Genomic DNA, 25,415 nt, shown 5'->3' with positions numbered 1-25,415 from the left:
TAAGTATTTCTGAGTAAAGGGTCAGGGAAAAGGGAAGTTTACTTTCCTATCAGTTTGGGTTGCTACAAGAGACAAAGCAATCGGTTCTGTCTGACAGAACAGTTCAGCTATATTTCACAGTAACAGGATCCCAGATTGGCTGTGATAAGAAGGGTGAACAAATTCTGATCTGCCCTTTTCAGCAGTGTATGAAGGAAAAGAGAGCAATGCAGTTTCTATTCATTTTTGTTTACTGTAAGGACCTATTTGGTAAGCTGTGGGTCCAGATTCAGCTCCAGAACTCACAAAAGAAAGTCACTTTTTTAACTCTCCACATCAAAGCAACCAAACACCATTTTATCCGGGGAACAAATAACTTCCCCTCACATTAGCATTACTATTTACACAGGGTAGTTTTCCCACTCTTTTCACCCTCTGGAAAGGAAAAACCCACAAGCATAGAGAGGGGATACAGTGCCTATATAGGTAGGTAAAGAGGTACCAAATCCTTAAGATAGAGACAGTTTGCACTGAGAAGAGTTAATTCCATTCAGTTTGACTTTTTAGAGCAACTGTAAATCAGGACATTACAAAAAGAAAGGACAGGCAGTGACCATATAAACTAAAGCTGAATTATGCGAGAATTACTGCAGTTCATTTCCACAATCCAGTTTTGACCCCAGTGCTTGGTAAGAAACATCCATGTCTCAAGTCACTCCCCAAGCCCAGTAGTTCACTGCTAGCCAGCACAACGCTGGGGCAAGGAACTCCCATCACTTCTGACACTGCACGTTGTAGCTGAATTCTCCTGACAATTCACATGGGCTTGGGGTTCTCCCAGTTCCATACGCTCAGAAATCTTCCTGTTCTAGTAAATGCTGCACTACAGAAAACTAGTTCTTTGAGCTAAAATGTGCATTAAAAAGCTTATTATAAACAAGGACTTAAAAAACCTACCAATTATTTACAATGATGACCAATTAACGGTCTAAATTTGAGTTAAAATCTCAACTCTCATATCTCACTGAGCAAAGAACAAATCACATAGCTTGACTCGTACCTCCAGAATTCCAAACCACCCAAATCATTGGGAAGTAGGTCAGAGACAGAAGAGTACTAATGAATTCTGGAAGATTTTATGACATAACTATTTCTCAAATGATCCTCAAGAAATCCATCGCCTTTACGTTATTCCTTATGATACTGAGAGAAGAGTTTCCTTTCAGAGTGTAAGAGTTTACTTGCAGCAGGCTCTCACGCTGGTGCCTTTGCTGCTGCAGCACAGTGCAGGCCTGCTTTCCAGTCACTATTTAATGTAAAACCTACGTAAGCTTAAGCTGTTGCCAACAGTGGGTTTATTAAACAAAGGCTCTGGGTAGGGAGCCTCATTTGTGTTTTTCGGTTGAGTATGATACAGGGGCAATAACCTCAAGCTGAGCTCATCTGCTACTACTTTTACGTATAAAGCATGAAGGTATTTCAAAAGTACAAATCAGAATGATTTGATTTTTACAAATGGGACATAATTCCTTTAGGACGCATTTAAAACTCACCAGAGTAGATTTGATGCCAACGCTTTCAGCTGCCTGAAAAGCCAAAGTGAAATTTCTTCTCTGCATGAGACATAAAAATGCGTTAGAATCCAAGGAAATACTACTTCAGACATCATCAAGTGGTGTTAAAAATGTTTACAGTAATGGTGCTACTTCACATGGAGTTGATAATTTGGACCACAGTAATTTCAAAAGGGCCGTAGGAATGCACATGTCCTAATGCCATGCAAAAATGCACGGGAATTTTTAATTAATTCCTCATTCATAAGATAATGATGAGAAACCATTGGCAGTGAAGAATGACAAAGTTATAAAATCCTAAAGAATAAATTACTAATTCTTGAAGAAACAAACAAACCAATTTCCTCTATGGGTCAATATAATATTCTTATATTTTTAGGAATTGTCATTAATAACATACCTCCAGACAACACCAGGCAGTATTAACCACAGTGTACTGGAGTATACGCAGTGAGAGAGCGGGATGGAACAACATCCTCGTGATATTGAAAGTGATGAAGTAAATGCATCGATATACACATTCAACAGATTTCAAATCTTTAAGCTTAAACGCTCCTTGCTTCCAAAATGCAAACTGAAAATACTTCCTAGCTGGTTGGGTTAAAAGCCTCAGACTCAGATTTATGACCTGTTTTTTCCTTTTCTTACAACTGTTCCAAAACGCTCTTTAACCCAACAATCTCATAACAGTAAAATGTTACAAAAAGAATATCAGCAAGGTAGTTGCAAGCATTTCATTTATGATTCTTAGTAATGTTGTTTCTTTTAGAACTCAAATTTGTTCATTCCTCTTTATTAACCTGTATTAATTACATACTCTCGCAGTCTCAGGAATGGGATAGTTAGTTAATGCCATACCTTGTCCTGGCTGTTTAGCTCTTGATAGGGAATATGGGCTGGGAGGTAGGTGTGGAGGACTGCGCAGAAAGCCAAGCCATCATTCCAGCTACTGCTGAAGTTCGTTATGTCGATATTCTTGACGAGGAAAAAATACAAACAACATTAAAATCAGAATCTAACAAGTCTTAGTTCTAACAACTGGGCTTAAGCAGCTAACCAGCTTTAAAGTTTCTCCCTAGTTTCTAAAGCTGTTAGCAGCAGGAGCTGTGCCCTCCAGTCTCAGAGCCACAGGAGCACAGCACACTAGTCACACTTACTAGTCATGGCCTGTCTTTGATAAGACACTACAACGCCCCATTCCCAATACAGGAAAATCGACCCAGAACCAGTGTTCCTGTGCCACGCAGGCTGGGAACAAAGGTGGTTGTACTTCTCATCAAACCAAAGATTTGGATTATGACTAGAAAACAACTGCAACCCCCTCCAACAGAGGAAAAAAACTAAAACTGAGGACAATTTCTAGAAGAATGTGAGGGAAATCTCCATTTCCTGCTTAGCTCCAGCACTTTCTATACAAAGCCCCACTCAGGTTCAGGCTCTGGGGCCGTCGGCGTACGTGCCTGGGCTCACAATGCCCACGGCCGTGGCCCGAGCCTCGCCGGCCAGCCTGCTGCCTGCTGGCAAACGGAAATGTCATTGTTGGAGCCCCCCCCGGCTGTGGGAACACGCTCTTCACAGCTTCCTCAAGCCACAGGGGTGGGAAAATGTAAAAGCAAAAGAAAAAAAATAAAGAAACTCTCCCTCCCTTCTCCTTAAGAGAGACAGGAAATCGGATTTAAATTAATGCCTGGTTAAAACTTCTTCAGTGTTACTTAAATTAGGCAAACAAACAACACACAGTATAAGGCTTTAAGGGAAAAAAGGGGTAAACGTATCAGATTGCTAAAGCAAACACATTCCCTCTGGTGTCTTCTTACAAAGTCACTTTTTGAGAAGTCCTCCCCTGTAACCAGGGATGCCTCGGATCACATCTGTATCCATAACATGGATAAAGTTAAGGAGAGGGGCTGCTGCTGGTCACAGCCACCTGTGGCAAGCTAGTTGAAGAAACTGAAGGCAAATAATCCAGTTTCCTTTGCTACACAACCTACTGAGGGAGAAAAGCTTGGCCCTGGTTTTCACCCCTTAGCTGAAGTGTTCTCCCTCCTTTCCCAGGATGTCCAAGTGGTGTGGGAAGGGGAGGCCAAAGACACGTGCTGGCATTGTCACAGTGAAGTTAAACACGGATCTGCTCAGACGCACATGCGTGCATTGACCTGAACCATTAAAACCAAATCAATTGTGCTAGTTACAGCCAGTGAAGTGCATCAGCCAATGCTTAAGTCTCAGGACTACAAGTACGGATATAACATTCCTCATTACAGGAAGGAGGAACATTTCTGGATTTGATTAACAGCTTCTAACACACCAGTTTCCCACCCAGTGACTTAATGTAGATACAGCTTCACCAAGTACCTGTCAAATCAGCACTGCTGCAGCACACACTGTTTACCTCAGAGCAGTCACTAAAGCAGCCACCAGTCACTGCACAGATGAAAGGGTTTGATGGTCCCGTGTCTCTCAGAGCTTACAAAGTCTGTCTTCCCTGCCAGGTTGCTTCACACATTTCAGAAGTACCAGAGCAATATTTATTTGAAAACATCAAAGTTTGAGCCCAAACATCAGCATCACTGAAGCAAAGAAGAGTTCTCAGTACTGAGAGAAGAATGAAGGGTACACAGCCTTCCGAGTGAGAACAATAGCTTATATTGGCAATGAGAGAGCACAGAGAAGGTAAAAGCAAACAATACAACCCTGGTAAAGCAATGAGCTAGAATAGTGCTCCCTGCAATGGTCAGGATGGACATCAGCAGGGACGCGTCCAGCAGAAAGAGAGCACAGGATGCTGCAGCGATGAGTACGAGACCATCAGAACCTGCTTCCGAGGTCTGGCCCTGTGGGTGGAGGAGGAAAGTTTGTGCTCAGAATGTGTAAAGAAAGCAATTGCAAGGTATCAAACCACTCTGGGTGAGCCAGCAAACAGACCCACAAAGTAACTGGGACTGATGGCAGGACTCCTCAACGACCTAAAAAACTAGGAGCACTCACCTACAAAACTGAGACACATTTTTCATGGTTTTGTGTTTTCCCTTACTACATGTGAGCAAGAAAACCAGGATGAAGTTGTGCTGAGAATGGTACATGAAACTAAACCAAGGGAGACTCATCTTCCCTTAAACACTGTACTAAAAATTTCACTTTAAATATAGGTAACATTCATAGAATGTTGACTTTTGACTACAATCGTTGGGAAAAAAGGGCCGCTTAAAGTTCACCTACAAGTCTGGTTCATTTTCAAAGAACTTGGAATACCCTATTTTTCTAAATCTTCCTGTAGGGTCCAGCTTTTATTATTAAGCCAACAAGCAGAAAACAAACCCATCACCCAAGAATCTTAATGTATCCAGAGAAGCTGAATTAAATACAATGGAAGGAAACAATTAAAAGGGATGGGTTTCTGTTTCTAATTGCTCTAAGCATTATGAATTATTATTACCTCTCAGCTGAAAAAAAGTGGAATATTGGTCAGACACTAAAAAACAAATCTAGAAACTGGACAGACTGTCATTGAAAATGAAAATTTAATCTTTTATATAGGGCTTTGAGCACATAACTGGCACACTGAAACACAGCACAATTTTATTTCCCAAATGCTTTTAACTACTTGTGGTTTTCTGAAAAAGCTTGGTCAGGGTAATGAAATCAGTCTTGCATTAAGCTCTTATTTCTCAGAGAACTGACGGTAAACAGAGCATCAGCCTAAAATCTCGGACATAATTTCTTCTTTGTCACTGCTTTTATTAAGCAATTGGTTCTACTAAGAGAATTCTGCTGGAATCTAATCTGGAATTATTCTTCAAGCCATTTCAGACCACAAAGCATTAAAGCACTTGAAGGACATGCTTTGAGATAAATTATCCAATGAGGGATAAGCCTTTCTAGACACTGATGAACTGGAAGGAGATTGATCAGTTCTTGCCTGTTAACGTTCAATACTTGGGATGGGAGCAAAAGCACTCTGAGTATTTGGGTGGTATTTTCTAACAAAAGGTGTTAATCAAGAGGCTGTTGTGATAACAAGATCTGTGGAAGATACTTTCCAGCCATGAATAAAAGCAGAGTAAAAATTGGTAAGAATTTCCTAGAGCCAGAGCATTAGAACATAACATTTCACACAACCAAACAGACCAAATTCTACAGTGCGTTCTACAGCCACAGCAAAGAGGAGCAAAAAGGTGGTAGTGGAACACTGCGATGGATCCACGACCAAAGCCCCTTTCAAGCATGACTCAGGCACCTATTAAACTGCAAAGTGCAGAGTAAGAGCAGTCAGCACAAAATGAGCATTCCCCTGTGCTCCTATAGGAAAAAAAAGAATAAGAGTCTGTCTGAAACAAAGCTAAAATGTAACAGGAACACAACAACCTGTCACCAATAATCCTGAGTTAATTGAGAGTCATCTAAAATCAGGGAAAATACCTTTTTAAAAAAAACCACGAAACAGATATAAGTACTGTAACCTGGTGATTCAACTTCCTCCTGCCCCGAAAACTCCACAGCTAAAAAGCCCCCAGGTACAGAAACTATGGTTTTTACCTTAGTTACAAACTAAGAACAGAGTTATTTTAACTCTCTGCCCAGCAGACACATCCACAGCTGCCCTTAGTTCCCCTGAGTAACAGACACTGCCAGTGGAGCAGAGGAGCACACTGCGAGGCAGCTGTTCCTCCATCCCCTGCTCTGCACGGTGAGAAGAGCCTCCCACATCCTAACTCAGTTTGGCTCACAAATGAGTTCAGACATGGAGAAAATAAAAACATGTGTCTCTGTCTCTGTCATATTAGTTAATGAAATAAGTGGGCTGAGAAAGCAAAAGCATTAATATGATTCTATACTATAATATATTAAACTATTAAAATAAGATTTGAGGTTTAAGTGTAGAGACCTTGGCAGGCTGCTTCCCATGGCTGAAAATTACTATTAAAAAGCCTTTAAAAGCTTTTAAAGACACACACACACAAAAGTAAAGAATTAGAAAGGTAATCTACAAAATAACTGCTATCCACTCTCCATTGACAGGATTCACTGATTCTCAATCTCTGGATCAAAGCTGAGGCTATCAGTACTTTTGGCAGTAGGTGAGAACATAAAAGTACCTCTGGAATAGGCTTGACAGAAGTCCCAACTACTGCCTCTTCACTCCCAGCTTCTAACAGGCAGTGAATAGCAAATATAAGACATCAAAACTCTTCGATGTTGACTGTTAATGTTTCTTTCCATACCAAAGACATGGTAGTCTTCAGTTTTGGCACAAAAAAAAAGAACCATAAAAGGAGCAGTCACTCTCAAAAAAGCCCAATAACAGCTTCAGACATCAACATCTGAAGTACCGACAGCTTCATAATTTATTCTAAATTTTGCTGTAATTAAGTCTAACGAGTTGACATTTCTCTTGTATCAGAATCCAATCCAAACAGAAAAAGGAAGCAACTCCTTCCTTAACTGAACATTTTTTGGCTAAAGCATCACAGCTGAAACCAAGGAGCAAAGTGTTTTGGCAGCCTGACTACTGTGATGAATCAACCTGACAGCACTGGGGTGAGCACACACTCCCTGGGATGGTTGTTCGAGCACTGCCTTACACGAGCACCCAGACCTGCCTTCTTTTTAAAAAGCAAAGTAATACTTTGAGCAGAACATGCGCCACCATAGTGCAGATGAAGATAGGTGTCTAGAAGAACAGCTCCAAAAAAAACCAAAAACCCACACCATCTTTTCCCTCTAGCCTTGTTATTCTACACCTATTGCTTGACTACAAATGTAAGACATGAAGCTTTGATCTGTGCAAAAGGTAAAAATCAGGAGGTCTTTCCAGGAAAAAGCCACGCTGCCTGAATTAGAGGACAGGTACCACAGGGCTGCATTAAGGAGCCCTTCCAGTGTGCCTGTAATCAGGAAGTGTAGAAAGCTAAAAGAAAGGTTAAAAAGAGTTTAGTCTATTCTCACTGCTCTTTTATGACAGCTACTTCTTTGGTGTCAGACTCTTGGAGTGACTTATCTGTCTGAATGCTTACAAAAGTGGAAAATAAATGGAACTATTGTTGTAGATAAGAGCGGGTAAGGATGTGTGTATCCTGTTTATTAGTCCCTACTTCTTAGCATGAAACATGCATGCTCACATCCTTTTTCTGGACATCTATCAGCTGTCTACTTAAAATGAAAGTAGCTGCGTTCCAGCTGGGGTAAGTGCTCCACAATAGCTGGATGGGATTACTTTGTGCTTTGAAGATATCTGGAATTTATGGCAGTTTTATGACACTGTACATATTTCAGAGGAGCCAGGAGGATTCTCTTCTCCCTGGAAAGCGCAGCACTTGGCGCTGTACTCTGAATCGCTACGGTAGATCCTGTTCAGAGCCAAATTGCAAGTGAGCAAATTGCAAGTGTTATGTGCCTGTTCATCTGAAAGCAAAAGGCGATTCGCTCCTCTGTTATCTAATCGCTTAAACCCCACCCTTCTCTTGAGAGCAATTCTCCTCTTTCAGGGATCTGCTCAGCCCTGAGCGTAATTAAACACAGTAACTCTGTGAGCGCAATGCTGACCAGATGGAACAGGCTCCGGATGGAAGTTAATGCAGCACCTGCCTGCTGGTAGCTATCCGTGACCTCTGCAGATCACCACTTTCAGAACACCGTTAACATGGTATTCAACCAGAACTGAATGCCAGGGGATGCTGAGAATAATCAATTTCTGTAACACAAAGAAATGAAAAATGAGTGTGCATAAAGCAAAAGTTTGGAGAAGAACGTCTTAACATAACCTCCTGACACTGCCCTGCTCTCCCAAAAGAAGGCATGCATTGATTCTACAGATGCTCTGTCCTATGGTTTCCCAGCAGCAGCACACATAGAGAACCATATTACAGCTATTGAAGCAACTACAAGTCTCAAACCCAATTCTTCCACCAGTGTAAAGCTCAGGTAATTCTAAGGCGCCATCTAGATAAACAAAAGCACACTCTCACATGTGCACACAACTGTCAAATTAAAAGCTTGGCTGACCATATACCAATTTTCCTAAACAGATATGGAAGCTGTCAAATTAGTCTTTCATTTCAAGAAGATATGGAAAAATATTTTTGCATTCTTTAGAGGATTTATAAAGAAATGTAGCATCCTGTCTTTTTTAAAACATGGGGAAGGAGAAAGGCTCCTTTCACACAGCAGCGTATCCTCAAACAGCACAGTTCAGTGCCCAGTGTGCACAGGAAGTGGGGGGGGGCTTCATCCCAAGTCTGTCCATTGTACAGAAAGACGACTTTTCCTCTGGATGGGCGACCATCCTGTTATGTGGCTTTCAACTTCCTCCTGCATTGTGAGTCTTAAGTCATAGCAAGAGTGAAGTTCTTAAACTGAGGATTGTGTTGGGAACTCCAAATGCTTTCAATACAAGTTGACCAAACAAATACCTCATAGCCAGACTATTAACATCCTAGGGTCATTTGCTGAAGCCACTATTCTTCTGAAAAAGGAATGTAATCAGGAGAACTCTGGCTAGTTCTCTTGCTAGTTCTTTGGCTTTTGATAACATTGGGACTAACTGAAAAAACTGCCAAGTTCAAAACGTAAGACAATGCAACCTTCAAAAACAAACTGTCCCTCAAGAGAGGCTAAACAGAAGCACACCGAAAGGTCCAAAAACCTTACAAAAACTACCTATCAAAAAATCTCTTCAGTCAGAGAAACGGTACTCTTACTGCATTGGGGAAATATCCCTTCCAACATTAAGTTGCTGAAGCTTCAGTTCCAGTTTCAGAAGTGCGATCTGTAAATGGCTGTTTCAGTGCGCCTCAATGAGAGGTCAGCTGCGCCCTTAAGAGAGAAGCCGTTATGGACAGGGAGCAAAGCGACGGCGGAGCTGTTCGTGTTCGTCTGGCTGGCACTCACAGCACGTGTTCCGAGGAGAGTACAGTACATACCAGCGCCGCTGCCACCTACGCAGTGAGCTGTGGAGCAGCCCGCTTTGTGCCACCGGCACAGTCTGCTCCAGCCAGAAGCGTACCGCGTTCAACAGCTCTATAGTTACCTGATATCCTTCAGTTTTTTTCTGGCACCACTTCAGCAAGGCATTTCTCTTGGATCCTCCATATTCTCTTGCCAGGGCAGACAAGGGATCTTTCCTCTCTTCCCTAGGAACAAGGCAGAAGTACAACTTAGAGCTTGTAATGTCAGAAATACATCCTGTAAAAGTTTCAGAAGAGGAAAAGTTATTGTCACAGTGAAAGTAGCAGGGTACAGCACTACCAAATGGAACACAGCACATGGAAAAACCTGACAAAGCTTAGGAGTCATTTTGGAGTAATTCTTTCACTAGCAAATCATCCTTCTTTTGCCTTTAAATTAATTTATTTTCCCTAGGTCTTTCAATCTCAATGATACTTTTTCTAAGAGATCAGAAAATTACTTCGCAACATGGTAAGCTGCAGCGCGACCCATTAAGCTAACTCAAGTGACTTTATTTTGTATTTAGAAAGAGAATAAACTGATGCTATCTCTTTTGCATTTCATGGCTGATTACGAATGTCACCTTGAAACAGCACATTTGCATATTAGCAGCATGCTGCTACAACAGAATATTGGTCTGAGATCCAGAGTTCTCACAAAGCAAGGGGGAGAGATTTGCCATTTGATACATTGGCACAATAACAAATCCCTATTTTTGAAATAAGACTGTCCCATTACCAATTAATGCTGTCAATTAATTACACTGTCAGTCTGTCAAGCCATCCCAAGTCATTTTTTTCTTTAAGGAAAGACTGGCAGGAAAAGAACGCTTGCATCCAGGTTGGCTGGTCTTTCACAGGAGGCTTATGTTACAGACCTCTCTTCATCAGGCTTCAGAAATGAGTGCTTCAGCTAAAAAACGTGTATTCAAGAGGTTAGTACTTTTGTAGAAATACCAAAAGTAGGCCACTATAAATACTTGAGTGACCAGTCTCTGATAAAAAGACCAAGTATTACACCTTTAGGGAGCTCAGTTACCGGACAAAAAGTGGTGAGTGAAACAACTCACAACGGGATTGCATAGCCAGACTACAACAAAGATCACGCAACAGAAGAACTTCAGGACAGAGATTTGGGACACCACAGCAGAATGCAAATCAAAACCTCCTTCTCTTTACGCTAAACACACTGTTTAGCCATGAGTGAGCTGTACAGCCTGTTCTCAAATTCCAGTAAGAGCACATGGTTTATGTCAGGTTCTTACAGTTATGAAAACACTGCTGAAGAAAATAAAGTAGCCTAAGTTGCATGGAGACAATGAGAAACGGTTTGACACATAAATCTTAAGAGTTAGTATATTAAGTCAACTGTATTCCAAATCAAAGAGTCAATGAAGTTTCAGCTAGTGCAGGGAACAGTAAACTGCAAGTATTTGTTTTAATGAACTACTGCAATAACTGTTTATTTTACAACAACGTCCAGGAAAAGGTAGGGGGGGAAAAAAGAGAAACCAGATCACATAACAAACTCAAGTCCAGCAGCGACATTCTGAGGACGGTTCCAACAAGCGTACTCATCGCCATGTGCCCACTGCTGAGTCTGGCTGTAGTGCTCAGCACCACAGTTGATGGTCGGGCAGCACAGCAATGATACCTAAATACTAAAATACTACCTAAAATACTGTGCATCTGTGGCTGTCTGCAGGCTGCCACCAATGCGATTTTATACCTGACCAGTTCAAAATCCATATACAGGTGTTCCAGTCTTTTTACTTTTCATTTCTAGATGTACTTGGTCTAAACTTTGGTGCTAACACACCCAGTACTGCTGCTGGTAAAGCACCAACAGACCCAAACTCCATTTGATTCCTGTACAGTGGAAGGCGAGCAGCACCAAGGCATGCCTCGGCTGGTTTCAATAGCACCCACAGCTGTGAATAACATCACAACCTGACAATGTAATTATTACATACTGCAAACACCTCAGAACATTAAAGGTTTAATATTTCTGCTGTACAAAAGCTTTGTCAAGAAGCTCTGTGTGAAATGGTCTTGAGAAAGTCATTTAACCTTTGTCTATCTGTTCCCCAATCTACACAGCAGGGTAGCGCAGACTTCACCGGCACAACAGGAGGCTGAAACACTTTGAAGTCCTCTGACTGATAACATGATAGATAGGAAAGGTTCTAAATTTATCACAGGCTTATCTTTTTATCTCACTAGCAAAAGGGGGTTGCCTGGACATTTCTTACTGAGACTTGCATTATGATTTCAGCTGTGGAACAAACAGCCCAGCCTTGCTTGCTCATGGCTGTTTGGAAGACTTGGCAGTGTCTGGAATTGAGACCTAGTTATGGAATTAAGACTTAGCCATCCTGCTTTTTTTCTTCAGCTGTGATTACAAAAGTTAAGGTTTCTGATGTGGTCTGCATGGGTCCAAGCCACTCTTGAGTTTGGTTTCACAGTATTTTGAACTGATACGATGCTATGATTTGCTATTATTATGACTTAGCTTGGTTTTCTAGTGGACCATAAAGTTTTGGCATCAACCTCCTAAGTTCTAAAAAGTATAATTTCTGGTCTAACTTTTAAAACAGACACTGAGCTGCATAAAACACTTCCTGAAACTTATTGTTGTAGTTACTGCAGTGGCAGTAGGGTCTGCAGCCTTGGTGCCAATATTACATCCTAGGTATATGCTGAGATTGCTATGGAATGGACACATTTCAGTGCACTGCAAACAAGGGTTTTTACCTTATTCGGCTTCTGGTTGTGGGGGTGACGGAAGCGGTAGGAGAAGAAGAGAGCGACAGCTGTGGTGAGGTGGTACCCATTGCCATGAGAGATGCTGGAGACGCTCCATCAGGGGCATTGATATCCCGTTTGATTTCTTCGCTACTTCTTCGAGAGACTAAGTGGGAAAACATCCATATATTTATCATGTGAAAAACAAAACCTTTCTACCAAAACCGGCAGAAGTTTTGCTAGGAAATATGTGAAAACATTTATACACATTCAATGGCATATAACGACGTATTTGTTACCTAAGGAGTACAATCCTCTTATTTTAAACCATTTAAAAGCATTATTTCCACAAACAAAAAGGGAATTCCTTAATTAGAGAACAATAATATGCTTCTCTGCCTCATGCTTGCCTATAGGCAAGCAGTACAAGAGAGCAGCTGGGAAGAGTTTCACGCACACCAAAATTATGTGTAATCCAGGGAAAGATGTCATAGAAGTCAACTGTCACATGCAGTTCATGTTCATCTGGTGTGCTGGTGCAAGTCAAATATGCAATAATAAGGAGACAACCAGCTAACAAAATCTCCCCAGTTCTACTTCATGCAATAAAATGGAATAGTATTTTAACATTGGGCTTTAGTTCCTTCCCTCCAATATTTCAACAGAAAACTTGAGTACAGAAAAATAAGCTCTTCCAAATATCCAGACAGAGGTTTTTTGACAAGAGCTTGATGGTCTGAAGTCCAAAGGTTTCTCTTGACAAAGTAAAGTGTATCTGTAAGTACAGAGTTGCAATGAAAGCTCCTGATGTTACTGAAGAAGCAGAATATTACCAGAAATAGACTTGGCACTTTCCATAGCGGGTACTCTTGGCAAAGATGCTGGCCTGCTGGTAGAAGATGTTCTCAGCAAATGTTCTGGTCATAAAGAAAGAAGAGAGAACATCATTAATGAAGATTCCAGTTAAATGCAAGACATCTAAGTATGAGTCACGAATGTTGCTTACCAGTGCCTGGGTTTGGCTGCCATAGTAACCAGCAACCGATTTATCCATGTGAAAGAGAAGGCCTAAATTTGCTCTTTAGCAATAGAGATCACTAAGAATACATCATGACCTTCTTAATCCTTTTGTCCTAAGGCCTCTTACTAATCCATATGGCCTGGTCTATATGGTTATGTTAAACCATAAGGCAGAGCAAGGAATTCCCATCCAGCACATGGCTAAAAACATTCTATATGGCTTTCACAATGTGGATCGGTAAAGCAGATTGTGTGGTCCCTCATGCATTTTTTTTCCTTTTAGTTCAATGGGTTGGTTTTTTTATTTTTTAAATAAAAACATGAGTTCCCCCCCATGCAGCAGAGTCTAAAAGGTGCCTTCATATAGTGTAGGGAACTAATAAGTTCTGCCTACTCCCAGTGAGCAAAATTTAACTAACCAAAATTCATTTTCTGCAGCATGAAATCAAAATTATTTCCTATTATTGAAATCTTCCTTCAAACAAAACCTTCAGGCTGTAAGCAAAAGGTTTACATACTCCTATGCAGAGACACTTAGAGGGCTTAAAGTGAAGAATGAGGATTAAAGTGAATTCCCACTCATTAGCTGAAAACAGACATTTGAAACATACGTTGCTACAAAGACACTTCAAAAATACACCAGTTGTGAAAGGGATTCTGTCTTGCACATCCTCTACTGGAACACAGACCTGCTCCTGCAGAGCCAGCTACGATGAAACCAGAGAAACTAGAGAAAGTCCACTGCTCAGTGCTCCCTTGGTGTTCAAGCTTATCTCTGCCCATAAACTCCATAACAATTAAAGAATCCTTAACTATCTTCTTGGAAAAGAATTTCAATATTCCTAAAAATATCAGAGCTTCTAAAATTAAGACTCCCAGCTGCACTGTACAAATAACCTCGATGTGCACTCAACAAAAGCAAGAAGGAAATATGGCACACATGGACTACAAAGAAAAGCTCCAGCCCTTTAGAAAGCATCAGACCTCAGGAATAGCAAACGGGGAGGAAATATTCAGCCTGGAGTCATAAGGGCATTATCTTGAGAAACATGTATAGCCGCCCCCCACCCCCTCAAAACCAGCATAAATCACAGTGCTGCGCCCAGCACACTATGGCCATTCATTCCAACAGGAAAAGCACATTGTAAGATGCATTTGAGAGACAAAACAAAGTGCACACCACAGGGAAATAGTGGGAAACAGATAAATCAACACTCGATTCCATTCAATTTTTTCATCTGGCTCCCGGAGATTCACTCCTTAAGTCTGTATTCTGTCATTCACACGCAATACAGGGCCAGCCATCACCCTTGTTCATTCTCAGGGGGACCCAACCACACAACAGAACTTGGCCCCAGACACCTGTGTTTTCAGTATCTGGCAGGCAGCTGCAAGCCATGTCCCTGACATCATCTCATCCTGATTTCACAAGTGATGTCAGTTTATGCACACACTAAAACCTCCCAGAATAATGCCAAGTTATCAGGGTTACCATGGTTTTGTTGCAGATTCAAAAAAGGCACCTTTATGGTATGCCATCACGCGTTTTATTACAGAAGGAATGAAAACTTGAACTTGAAATATTCTATGATTCTATGTAAGCATTATGGTAATAGATGGTGTATAATGTGATAATACTTTGGATATTAAATTATATAAAATACAAAAAACTTAATAGCATTGCTACAAACTAAGCTGAAACGAACTTGAACCAATACCTTGAACCGGGATTTCCGCATAGCTTGGTCTTTTGTCTGTCAGCGTAGCAAGGGGTTTTGAAGCAGAGATTGGTCCACTTATAGAATGCCTCTGAAATGGAAAGAGGCTCATGTCAAACAGTCTGAAGGTAAAATACACATCTGGAATCGCATAATCAGTTTTAGAAACTCAGATATGACATTATTACTAATTTAGAATACAATCAGCTCAGTAATGCATTTATCCTGAAAACTCTTCCGGCTCTCCAGCGGGTCTAAGATGAGGTGAGAAGATTCAATAACCCTTTTCTTCATAAGGCAATAAAGGCCAGGCAGTTCTCATGCCAAATCATTCAGGCAACAAACACAAACAAATCCAAACCTGTCAGTAGAAAGGGTATCAGCATGCACCTTGCAGCATCCTGCAGCACAGGCAGGACTACCAGGCTACCTACCCATCACTTAAAGAGTCAAATTGCAGTTATGCTTTGGGGCTAGACACCAAACGGAGAAAACAACTGCCAGCCACTTCAGTCCAAAATAGATCATGGAGAACATCATCACTTCCTATATCAAAGTCCAGCGTGTATGCTAAAACGATTATTCCTTTAAACATGCAGATGAAAGCAACTGCAATTGTGAACAATACACAGAAGTGCCTACAACAGCATCCTGTAAGAGCTGAAATTTCAAACTGGCATTAACTTTAAAAAGCTCTGGTCTAACACGTTAGAACATGAGATTAAGTGCACCTCTTCCCACAAGAGCACCGAAACAAACAGAAGTACATAGAGAGATCAATAGCAACAAAGCAACTGTCAAAGAACTTGTCTTATTTAACTCCTTTAGAAAACTGCTATCAAGAGTGACTGAGCCCCAGGAAACAGCAGAAGCTCTCACAAAAGCTAATTATTTTTCTTTGCTTTAAAGCCAGCCATTTGTTTCATGAAATTCAGTCTTACACCAATAAAAGCTGCACTAGCCTGAGCACAGGAGAACAACCAGTCTGTTCCAGGCAGTATTCCTGCAGCACCAAAAGCCAAAAGGCATTCAGATTCTGCGGTTCACATGGGGAGGATTTATTACCACAACATTATGCTGACCTACAGTAAACATCAAGTTTTGGTGCTTCTGGTGAGTAACATCTTGAAGGCAACAGAAGAATTACTGACAGGAAAGGATTAAAAGTATAGCACACTCTTTGATTTTTCTTTGCAAATCTGGTCCCATCTGCTTGGCCCTTAAGACTTGCAGGCTTCTGCCAAAATCTCACCTCATGTAGCGAGTGAGATAACAAACCCAGCAGGGATCTAGAAAGCTGAGCATTCGAGTGCTGATGATGCAATCTCAGCAGACCCAGGCTCCTGCAGCAGCTGAACAAACGGACAAAGCTTCAGAGGGGACAGGACAGAATACTCAGTACCATCGCCAAGTGGCCAAGCTCTCAGTCGGTATAAAGTGAATAAAGATAGCAACTCACAATGATTTCATTCCTCTCTGCTCAGGTCTGATATTAAAAGCCCATGCAACATGGGTTACATTGATACTGAGGATTGCAAACCGATCCCGACCAGACCTCCGGCCACGGCTTGCAAGGTATTGCTGCTGCTCCCATGCCAGGCACACACTGAGAACTGACAAACAGCAACTCTAGCACTAACAGATGTGATAAAGTTTTCCTCCCATGCTTCTCAGTAGTACAGGAACAGTATGGGTTGGGAATATTTAACATGAACATCCAAATGATGCCAAATCTTGTATTTACAACACAGTTCTGCGTGAAAGGCACTTTTGTTAGACTAAACGTTTTAGTAATTACTTGAGGCAACATTTTATCAGTACGTCCCCTCAAAGTCAGCCCACTCTGTGTATTACCTCCTGCAGTTTTATATGCTCCTCTTCACAAAGAAGGACTGAGTGAAGTCCCAAACCACCTACCTGCATAGGGGACACAGCAGCAGCTGGGGGAGTTTTCATGGGGCTCGGACTCAGGGGAGTGCGAGGAATCGTGGCAGCAGCAGGACTTGGAACTAGTGGAAACACAGAAAGGAAGCCACCATGAACAGTGCGCTTTCTGGCAGTGAAACACGAGACCGGCTGCTATAGTGAGTTTTCACCTCGCACTTGACATCACACATTCTACCAGATCACATCTTTCAGAATATCAATTAGTAAGTACTGCAAAATCATCTCCAAGTATGCCTACACATTTACTCCTCCATAATTATAGTCATTGTCTGACTTGAATATATCAGCCATGGTAAAAAAATTAAGTTTACTGGGGGTGGACAAGGCCAAGAAGCAGGATGCCATCACCCTGGCAGATGTCAATGACAGCACCGCCAGCGCTCTGATGTCCAGAGAATTAGAGATGGTAGCAGGCTCCTGGGCCTGCCAGAGAAATGAGGGAGAACACAGATCACCTCCTTCTCCTCTTGCATTCCCAGTATTTCCACAGGTATTACATATAATATGACAGTCCCTGAAATTTTGGGATTAAACAAATAACGTGTTTAGAAATGTATGAAAACAGACAAATGCTGTGTCAGTGAATCAGTCACCTGAGTATTTAACAGCATGATTAGACATGAATGCAGAGGAAGAAGGCAGACAGAAGCCTGAAATAAAAGATGAAAAAAACCCGAGAGATGAATTATCATTTTACCAAACTAACTCTAGCAAGAAAGCACCTTTATCCAATAACGGATCAAAAACTCCTTCAAAATTAACATTAGGAAAGTAAAGATCTGTAAATATTATGAATAAAGAGAACAAGTGTGGAAATGGAACAGTGCGGTGCTTGAAATCTCTCAGGTAATATAGCCTCCTTCCAGCCAAGCCTTTCACATCAGAGACTTACAGGGATGTTACTGTAAATGATGTTTGAAGTGAAATGACCCAGCAAAGGAAACATTTTAAACCATACAGTCTCACATGCAGTCATAGCTACAACTCCAGCGTTTCTCATTTCAGGATAATTACTAGGATGCCTTATTCTGCTCATATACAGAGCACGACAGAAGCATCTGTTTCCACAGAGAACTTCAGTAAAATCTTGTCTCAACAGCAAGAGTCTTTTCATTTTAGAAAATATCCCCTGTATTTTTAACAGGTGATAATGGCTGGGCTTTATTTCTATCAGTACTCTGACCATAAGAATGTAAGTTATTGGAAGGAAACAAACCCTTTGCTCTAGCTACTCCCTGGATTTAATAATGCTTAATTTGGCACTTTAAGTTCACGGTTTAATCATCAGACTGAAATCAGCTGTGCTTCCAGCTACAATTCTGTGTGTGATATGTGTTTTTGTATTTCAAATACACAGGAACACTGAATCAAAGCACATGAGTCACTGGCAATGTAACAGTGAAGAAAAAAACAAGACAAGACAAATAAGGATGCTTGCAGTGAATGATCTGTGTAATCCAGTTCAGGTCACTTTGTTTCAGCTGTCACTTGCAGGCAGGACAGTACCATAAAACTGCTTTCCTTCGGCTTAGCTGAGTCATTAGAAGTGTCCATGTGGACACATGCAAATCCATAACTGGGTACATCTGTTACACAATTACCTTGGGAGGCACTGTCAAAGGACTTGATGAGGGTTTTTACAGTCGGAGTTGGCTCTGAGGAGGTGGAAGATCTGCGACTCAGCCCCATTCCTTGTCTCAGTGCAGCCAAATCCCTCTCTACTGCATTCATGTAATTGTACACTCGACCGCGTTCCTCTTCCTGCCTGAAATCAATATGTGGCCCATTTAAGGCATTTAAAAACCATTTTAACATGCAAAGTCCTAAAAAAATCAACACAAATTTGAAGCCAAATTGAAATCTATGGACCAAATTGGCCGTTACAGTAACCTTGTTTTCTTTCCGCTGTAATTTAGAAATAGATTATCAAACTAAATTACCACTGTAAGTTCTTAATAAGAGAGCTTAAGCACTGGGGGAAAACTTATCAAGTCAATACTTGATTTAAGGCTTTATTTCTGCTCCCATCTCCCAAAAACACACATGTTCACACGGCTCCATTCTTTCCATCTCTAAGTATTTCACCATTTCACACAAAAATAATCATCTCAGAGGGGAGAATTTTTCTCCAGTTGCTTAAAGAGAAACAATGTATATGACTACTAAGGAGGTAAGAATACATTTCTGACATCCACCTTCCGGCAGTATATATTTATGGTAGTTATTGTATTCAGTGTCACTCAAGACAAGCATTGTTCAAAGCAACCTATTTCCTACAGTCTGCAACTAAACACTGACTGATTTTTACATCAGACACTGTCACAGATGTTCCTACCCCCTTCCATCCAATGCAGTAGCTATACCACTTTCAAGGAATCCGATTCAGTTGCCTCTTTGCCCTTTGTGTGCAGTGAATTAAATGTCAAAAGGCGGTTGCATATGGACAGTAACAAATATACTGACCAGAATCAGGAAACCAGTTACTATACCCTCAAAGGCTCACCTGCACACAGTAACCGAACAATCACAGTTCTGGCTGAAATGTGTCAGTAAGAATCATTCACGTTGCTTCCTTTGGTGATTTTACAGATAAGATGCCTTAGAGCAACCACTCAGTCTTCCAGATAATTTCCCATTTTTGGTATAACCAGTCTGCTCTTTCTACCATCAGCTTTTCCCCCTGAGTTCCACAGCCTGCATTATTTCATATCCTTCCGGGCTAAGTACCATGTATCCTATAAAATGCCCATCTGCACTGAAAAAAACCTGTTTCATATATACCCATCATAATTAATTAATGATGGTACAGAGAAGCCAGCATTGCTTGTTTCTCACAGGGAGGGAAGTTAAATCATCTCCAGCTGTTAAACAGAAAAAGTTCTCCACTCCCAGCTCATTTCACAAAAGCATCAAACTGAATATTCTTGGATGGATTAAGTATACAGCAGAAAGAAACAAATATTGTTCTTATAGGTTCACCTATTTTGACCCTGAAAGCAGCTTGTTGAAACACAGATCCTCACAGCAAGAGGATTTAAGAACTTTCAGAGTCACAATAATAGTTATGGTACCGGAGTTACAAAATTGTACCCCCACTACAAAAGAGACAAGGTCCGTGTTGTCTCTGCATACTTGCGTGACTTTATTTCCTCCAGCTCTTTGGTGAGCTTCTCATTTTTCTCTTGAGCTTCATGTAATCTGCGTTTCAGGTCTCCGATCTCCTCCTGGGCCTCAGACTTGATGTCGTTGGCTATGACCACCGCAGTCTGTAGGTCAGCCTGGAACTGGCGCCATTCCGCTGACTCCTCCTGGAAGGACATAACGTTTTACACCCAAAGAAAGATTTTTGAAGTTAAAAGTAAAATTATCCTTATTATTCACAGTTTCCCTATGCCTTCACAGGAAACAACACCAAAGGCTGTCCTCTCTGGCGTTAGGCACTACCTAACTTACAGGTTAAACTGATGCAGTTTTGCTGTAAAGAAACAGACTTCCAAGATAAGGAATTTCTGCTCAAGAAACTAAGACAATGTTCAAAGTTGAAGGAGTTAAAAAAAACCGCTATGCATCAGAGAGGGACATTTTCTCCCAAGGCCAATGCCAGATCCCAGTGACAGAATTTCTGAGAAGCCAATTCCTTGGTGGCTGTAGGTTAGTAAATATATTCCTATGTGCCCCATCTCTCAGAAACAATTATTTTAATGATATTACATCTCATCCTGTTATCTTTTCACAATTTCACATGCAGCTCTTCTGACATGTCAAGTTCACAGTTCATTGGGTTTGTACAGTTCAGCATACCCGAAGTCTCCGGTGGAGATTCTTTATCTCTCTTTCCATGTCATGCTTCTGGTCCTGAAGTTTTTTAACTGTATCTGGAAAGAAAGAAAGTCCAATTATCTGTAAGATCCTAGTCAAGAATCTAATTACCTAAAAAAGTGACTGAAACAACTTGCAAGACACTTTTATAATCAAAGCCATCCAGAGAAAAATCTTATGAGCAGAGATAATCAGACAGGAAGCAACAAATGGTACCTGCTTCTCAATGACCAGCAAGGGGAACAGCACAGCAAACACAATCCTTATACAAATCCCAGTCTCTTCTCTAAAGCAACAGCAAAGAAAAAATAAACCAGGTAGGTAATTTAACATGGAAGAATCCTAAAAACATAGATGTCAGGGGTTTCTCTCTTCACACATAAGCTGCAGCTACATGAAGCCTTCTGATTCACAAGTTGCTCCCTGCCACGAAGCAGATGACAACAGAGCCGCGCCCTCAACAGGGACAAAATCCTACTCATTTCCATTTAGTGTGTCATTTCACTGCTCTCTGGGTTCTCGGATGTTTGTTCACATTCATTATTCCAAGACCTGCTGTAAAAAATATTTTCCCTATATATTAGCAATGCTCTTTTCATAAAAAAGATTGAAGGAGCCTAAGAAATTTAGGCTGTTCAAAATAGAAAACCTTGGCAAAAATCTACCATACTGCACAACAAATGTGTTAATAGTCAGAGAGAGGTACTTCCATTCACACGAATGGATTGACACTGTAAAGTTTCGCAGCTCTCATTTTTTAACATGAATTTTTTTTCAGAGCTTTTATTTGGGAATCAGGTCTCAGGAAAACCAGCAAACCAGAGTTTACTCAAAGTTCTGCCAACACCTATCAGTGTCTTCCCAAGCAAGCCTCTACCTTACTCCCAGTCTTTTGTCAAAGGGTTTTTCTTAATCATAAAAATAAGGCTACAGCAGACTACATGGGAAACAGTGAGCATTGCAAAATGTTTAAATTAGAGGCAATAAACACTAAGAACAGATTTTAGCTGATTTATGCTGATGTGTACATTCAGGAGCTCCAACTATGCTCATACGAACATTTTAATTTTTCAGCTATGCAATTCCTTTTGGTTTCTTCATCAGAAGAAAATTCCTGAGGTTTGCCTCAGCCATCCCAAACACAGAGGCTTTTAACACCACCGCTGATTTCTTTACAAGAATGATATAAACCTCAGCTGGCCTGAAAACATGAGAATCATTCAGGCTTGGAAAAGCTGAAGCACTAAAATCAGTACAATATTTCTGTAGGTATCTCCTCCTTACAAGACTGCACATTTTAGGACGCATCCAACGGATCTCTGGACTTTGAAGACAAGCCCGACAGAGTCTGTCACTCCAATCTCATGCTACCATGAAATTTAAGCAAAGTCCTCTGACTTTTAGCTTGTGTCCGTGCACAGAACTTGGCTGAGCTGCAGCCTGCACTGAGATGCCAGCTTCAGGTGAAAGTTAGAAAAGCCGCTCCCCCTCCCCACCCTGTTTGCTTTTAAACACATGCTAAAAATCCCCACTGCATATGAGGTAGCGTTCAACAGTGCCAGCAAGTCAATATGCCCTACAGAGCCTCCAGTCGCAATCTGAAACAAATGTAGTGGGTGACCAGTTTATATTGTACAGATAGTTCAAAGAAAGCCTGTTCTTAAAAACAAAATGTGTTCTACTACTAAAAACCAGCTACAGCTCATCTAAATATAACTGTGAACCAGAAACTATAAAGGCACTCAGAGTTAAAGCCTGGGTACTGCCACTGTGCTGAGCTCTTGTGAGATATGAAACGCACCATTAAGTTTTAGTATATATATGCTTTGAAGTAAAACACAATGGTCTAAATATTTTGCAGTTACTATAAACAATACGGAGCAATTTACTGCAGTTGTTGGAAACAGCCTTCCCCCTTAGCAATCAGAGAGAGAAACAAAGAACTAAGAAGAACTACCAAACTGCAACTGAATTCGAAATGCAGTGAGGAATTAAGACTCAGATAAGTGATTTCACCTCTCAGCCTGAACTACATCCTCTGCATCGCGCCACACGTTACAGTCTAAAAAATCAAACAGTCAAAACAGGCCCCCAGGTGGCACCTCCCTGTACCCCTGCCCAGAGACGTCTGTCCTCTCTGCGTCCTCACTGCTTCCAAGGTTCCTCTCTTAATACACAAACCCCTTCTGCCTGTATGGGCTGCAGTGTTCAGTATGGCAGGACAGGTACTTCTTTACCATTGTCCATCCACAGACGAGAGAGGATTGAGATAACAGGAAAAGTAACTATTGCTATGATATATACAGCTTGCACCTTATAATCCCTTCTCCTACACTAAGCCCTCCGCAGACGTTACACACTTGGCTGACAGAGTACCAGAACAGACCAGAAGTCTGACCAGCATAAGAGAACTTACTACTACCAAGATGTGCTTTTCTGTCACCTTCTTATAAATAATTAGATTTTTTCTTTTACATGATGTATGTGCTGCCTCCAAGTCCCAGCTATCCCAAGATGCTTTTCTTCGCTGTCCCTGCTTAGTGGCTGCCACTAAGAAACTGCTGTGCGAGGTCTAATGACCAACCCATAATGAACAGCGTTTTAAAGTGGTCAAAGGAAAAATGTTCAATCAGTTTATCCTGCTCTTCGGGTGCCGTCCTTCCTTGCCACCACCAGATGCCACTCTTTCCTGCCTAGAACTGAAATACGGATTGCTTCCCAGAAGGAGCATACCAAGGCATCCTCTCGCACAGCTGAATTTTCCAAGCTATTTCAAGAGCGAGGAGTAAAAAGGACTGTCACAATCATTATTGAAAATGTCTGACCTGGCAGAGGTTTTTCCGCCTGCCTCATTACCAGTTTCAGTGAAATACCTGACTTGCACCACCAGAGCAGAAGCATCTCAAAAGTCTCATTCCTGGGTGTTAGCGGACAGACACCTCAATGATTACCTGGCTGCAGCACAGCCTCCTGTATGAATGTATCTCATTTAATGGACAAAACAATGCAAGTAGAAGAGTACCCAACCGTCTAAAGTCTTTGCTACAAAATGACTTCAGGAACAAAAACAGCCACTGACCACGTGCCTGAGCTCCTGCTCCAACGAAAATGTCTGTCTGTGTTTTTAGCACAGAAGGAGCAAAACATAAGAAAGCAGAGTAAAAACTTAAAGCAGTTTTGTAAAGAGAAACAGTGGCTGCCTCTCAGTATAAGGAAGAGTCACTTAGGGAAACTGAGCTGACAGTCACTCGTCTGAAGACACTGAGCATCAGTTGAATAAATTATTTAGCTTACATAAGACACCACCTTTCCCTAAGAGAAGACCAATTTAAAAATCTTCCTGTAAATATTTCCCTTAATGTGAAAGAGGATTGTGCTCTGGGGTTTTGTTGTATTGTTTCATCTTTGTAGACTGCAGAAGAATAACAGATACTTGCATTCCCTAAGTAGCACTGTGCAAACACAGCCTGCCAGGGTACAGCTGCCCAACTTCTGATTTAGATGAAGACTAATTGCACAACTCCAGCCCATGGTAGGAATGTCTGAGCAGGTCTCGGAGATCAGAGAGGGAACTAAGGCACGGAGAGCTACACAAGGATCCAGTAAATATGAATTTCATTATGAGCCCCAGATATTTCTAGCATGGTGCAAGAGTTCACAGACTAAGTTTTAGTCTAACTTATTTGAAGTTTGTCAGATTCAATGTTAGGTTCAAAGATCGGTTTTGTGACTTGAACAAAGCTACAGAGAAAGAGATCTGTAATACATCTACACTGTCAAGTCAGCTCTGACATATGTGACTTTCAGAGCCCCCATTCACGGAATTCTCCACTAACGACACCTTTCTTCGGGAGGGAGAAATCATTAATTACACACATTCTCAAGCTACCTGGTAACTCCTAATACTTGATCACTCAGAAGAAATAGCATTCTTAAAAATAAACAACAACAAAAGACTAAGTCAATTATCCAGTCTCCAAAACGTACAAGGAGCACACTATTATTAAGTCTGTAATTACATGTTCTTCTGCTTTGAAAAACAACTTGAAAACAGCATTATCACATTTCATACTTACTCTCAATTCACAAGTTTTCACTCCCACACCAACTCCTACCGGGACTGGAAAAGCAAAACCAACTAGATTCTTCCCCCTAGTGTGGAAGGGTTTGCAAAGCCCAGTCTGACTTGAATTCAAAAGACAAGTGAAAAAACTTTCACCATTCCAGCATTCTCCTTCAGCCACTGTTAAATAATCAGTTCTGTCACAAGGCAAACTTGAACACTTACTCTCCAAATCAGATATGATCAGATTGTCATGAAGTTTCACAGCACGGTGCTGCTCTACTTCATCCTCCAACTCAAAGATCGTTTCTTTCATGTCACTTCTCTCGGTCTCTTTCTCATCTAGTTCTGTCCGAAGTTTTTCCAGAGTCACATTTAGATCCTCAATTTGTTTCTTGGCTTCTTCTTGGAACACTCTGTATTCATCTTCCACCTGAAAAAGAACAAATTTTGTAGTAACTAAATTGGTTACACTTTGCACCACACTTTTAGTTTGGTAACCGCCACGCTTACAATGTACTGCTGTAAAAGCTATGGGACCAGAAGTCAGGGGTGAACCCTTACAAACCTGTTGTTCTCAGGCAACTACACTCCTCAGCCAGAGTTA

At 41.2% G+C, this 25,415-nt stretch overlaps 2 protein-coding genes across 2 annotated transcripts in view; one reads left to right on the top strand and one right to left on the bottom strand.

Moving 5' to 3' along the window:
* Positions 1 to 25,415, top strand: part of GUCD1 (guanylyl cyclase domain containing 1) — a 142,806-nt gene that overhangs the window by 77,538 nt on the left and 39,853 nt on the right. The gene's annotated exons all lie outside the window — the stretch shown is intronic.
* The window catches only part of SPECC1L (sperm antigen with calponin homology and coiled-coil domains 1 like), a 39,451-nt gene that overhangs the window by 6,706 nt on the left and 7,330 nt on the right, over positions 1 to 25,415 (bottom strand). The window contains exons 4-14 of the mRNA XM_069871204.1: positions 25,034 to 25,241; positions 20,728 to 20,801; positions 20,059 to 20,234; positions 18,528 to 18,691; positions 16,897 to 16,988; positions 14,980 to 15,070; positions 13,075 to 13,158; positions 12,251 to 12,407; positions 9,580 to 9,682; positions 2,412 to 2,528; positions 1,533 to 1,592 (exon numbers count right to left, since the gene is read on the bottom strand). Of these exons, the coding sequence (XP_069727305.1) occupies positions 1,533 to 1,592; positions 2,412 to 2,528; positions 9,580 to 9,682; positions 12,251 to 12,407; positions 13,075 to 13,158; positions 14,980 to 15,070; positions 16,897 to 16,988; positions 18,528 to 18,691; positions 20,059 to 20,234; positions 20,728 to 20,801; positions 25,034 to 25,241 (1,326 nt within the window). The remainder of the gene's footprint in view (positions 1 to 1,532; positions 1,593 to 2,411; positions 2,529 to 9,579; positions 9,683 to 12,250; positions 12,408 to 13,074; positions 13,159 to 14,979; positions 15,071 to 16,896; positions 16,989 to 18,527; positions 18,692 to 20,058; positions 20,235 to 20,727; positions 20,802 to 25,033; positions 25,242 to 25,415) is intronic.

The sequence above is a fragment of the Phaenicophaeus curvirostris genome, chromosome 17 (assembly GCF_032191515.1).
Source record: "Phaenicophaeus curvirostris isolate KB17595 chromosome 17, BPBGC_Pcur_1.0, whole genome shotgun sequence".
Classification (NCBI taxonomy): domain Eukaryota; kingdom Metazoa; phylum Chordata; class Aves; order Cuculiformes; family Cuculidae; genus Phaenicophaeus; species Phaenicophaeus curvirostris.
Note: the sequence above shows the minus strand (reverse complement) of the source record. Positions and strands in the feature narration are given on the sequence as shown.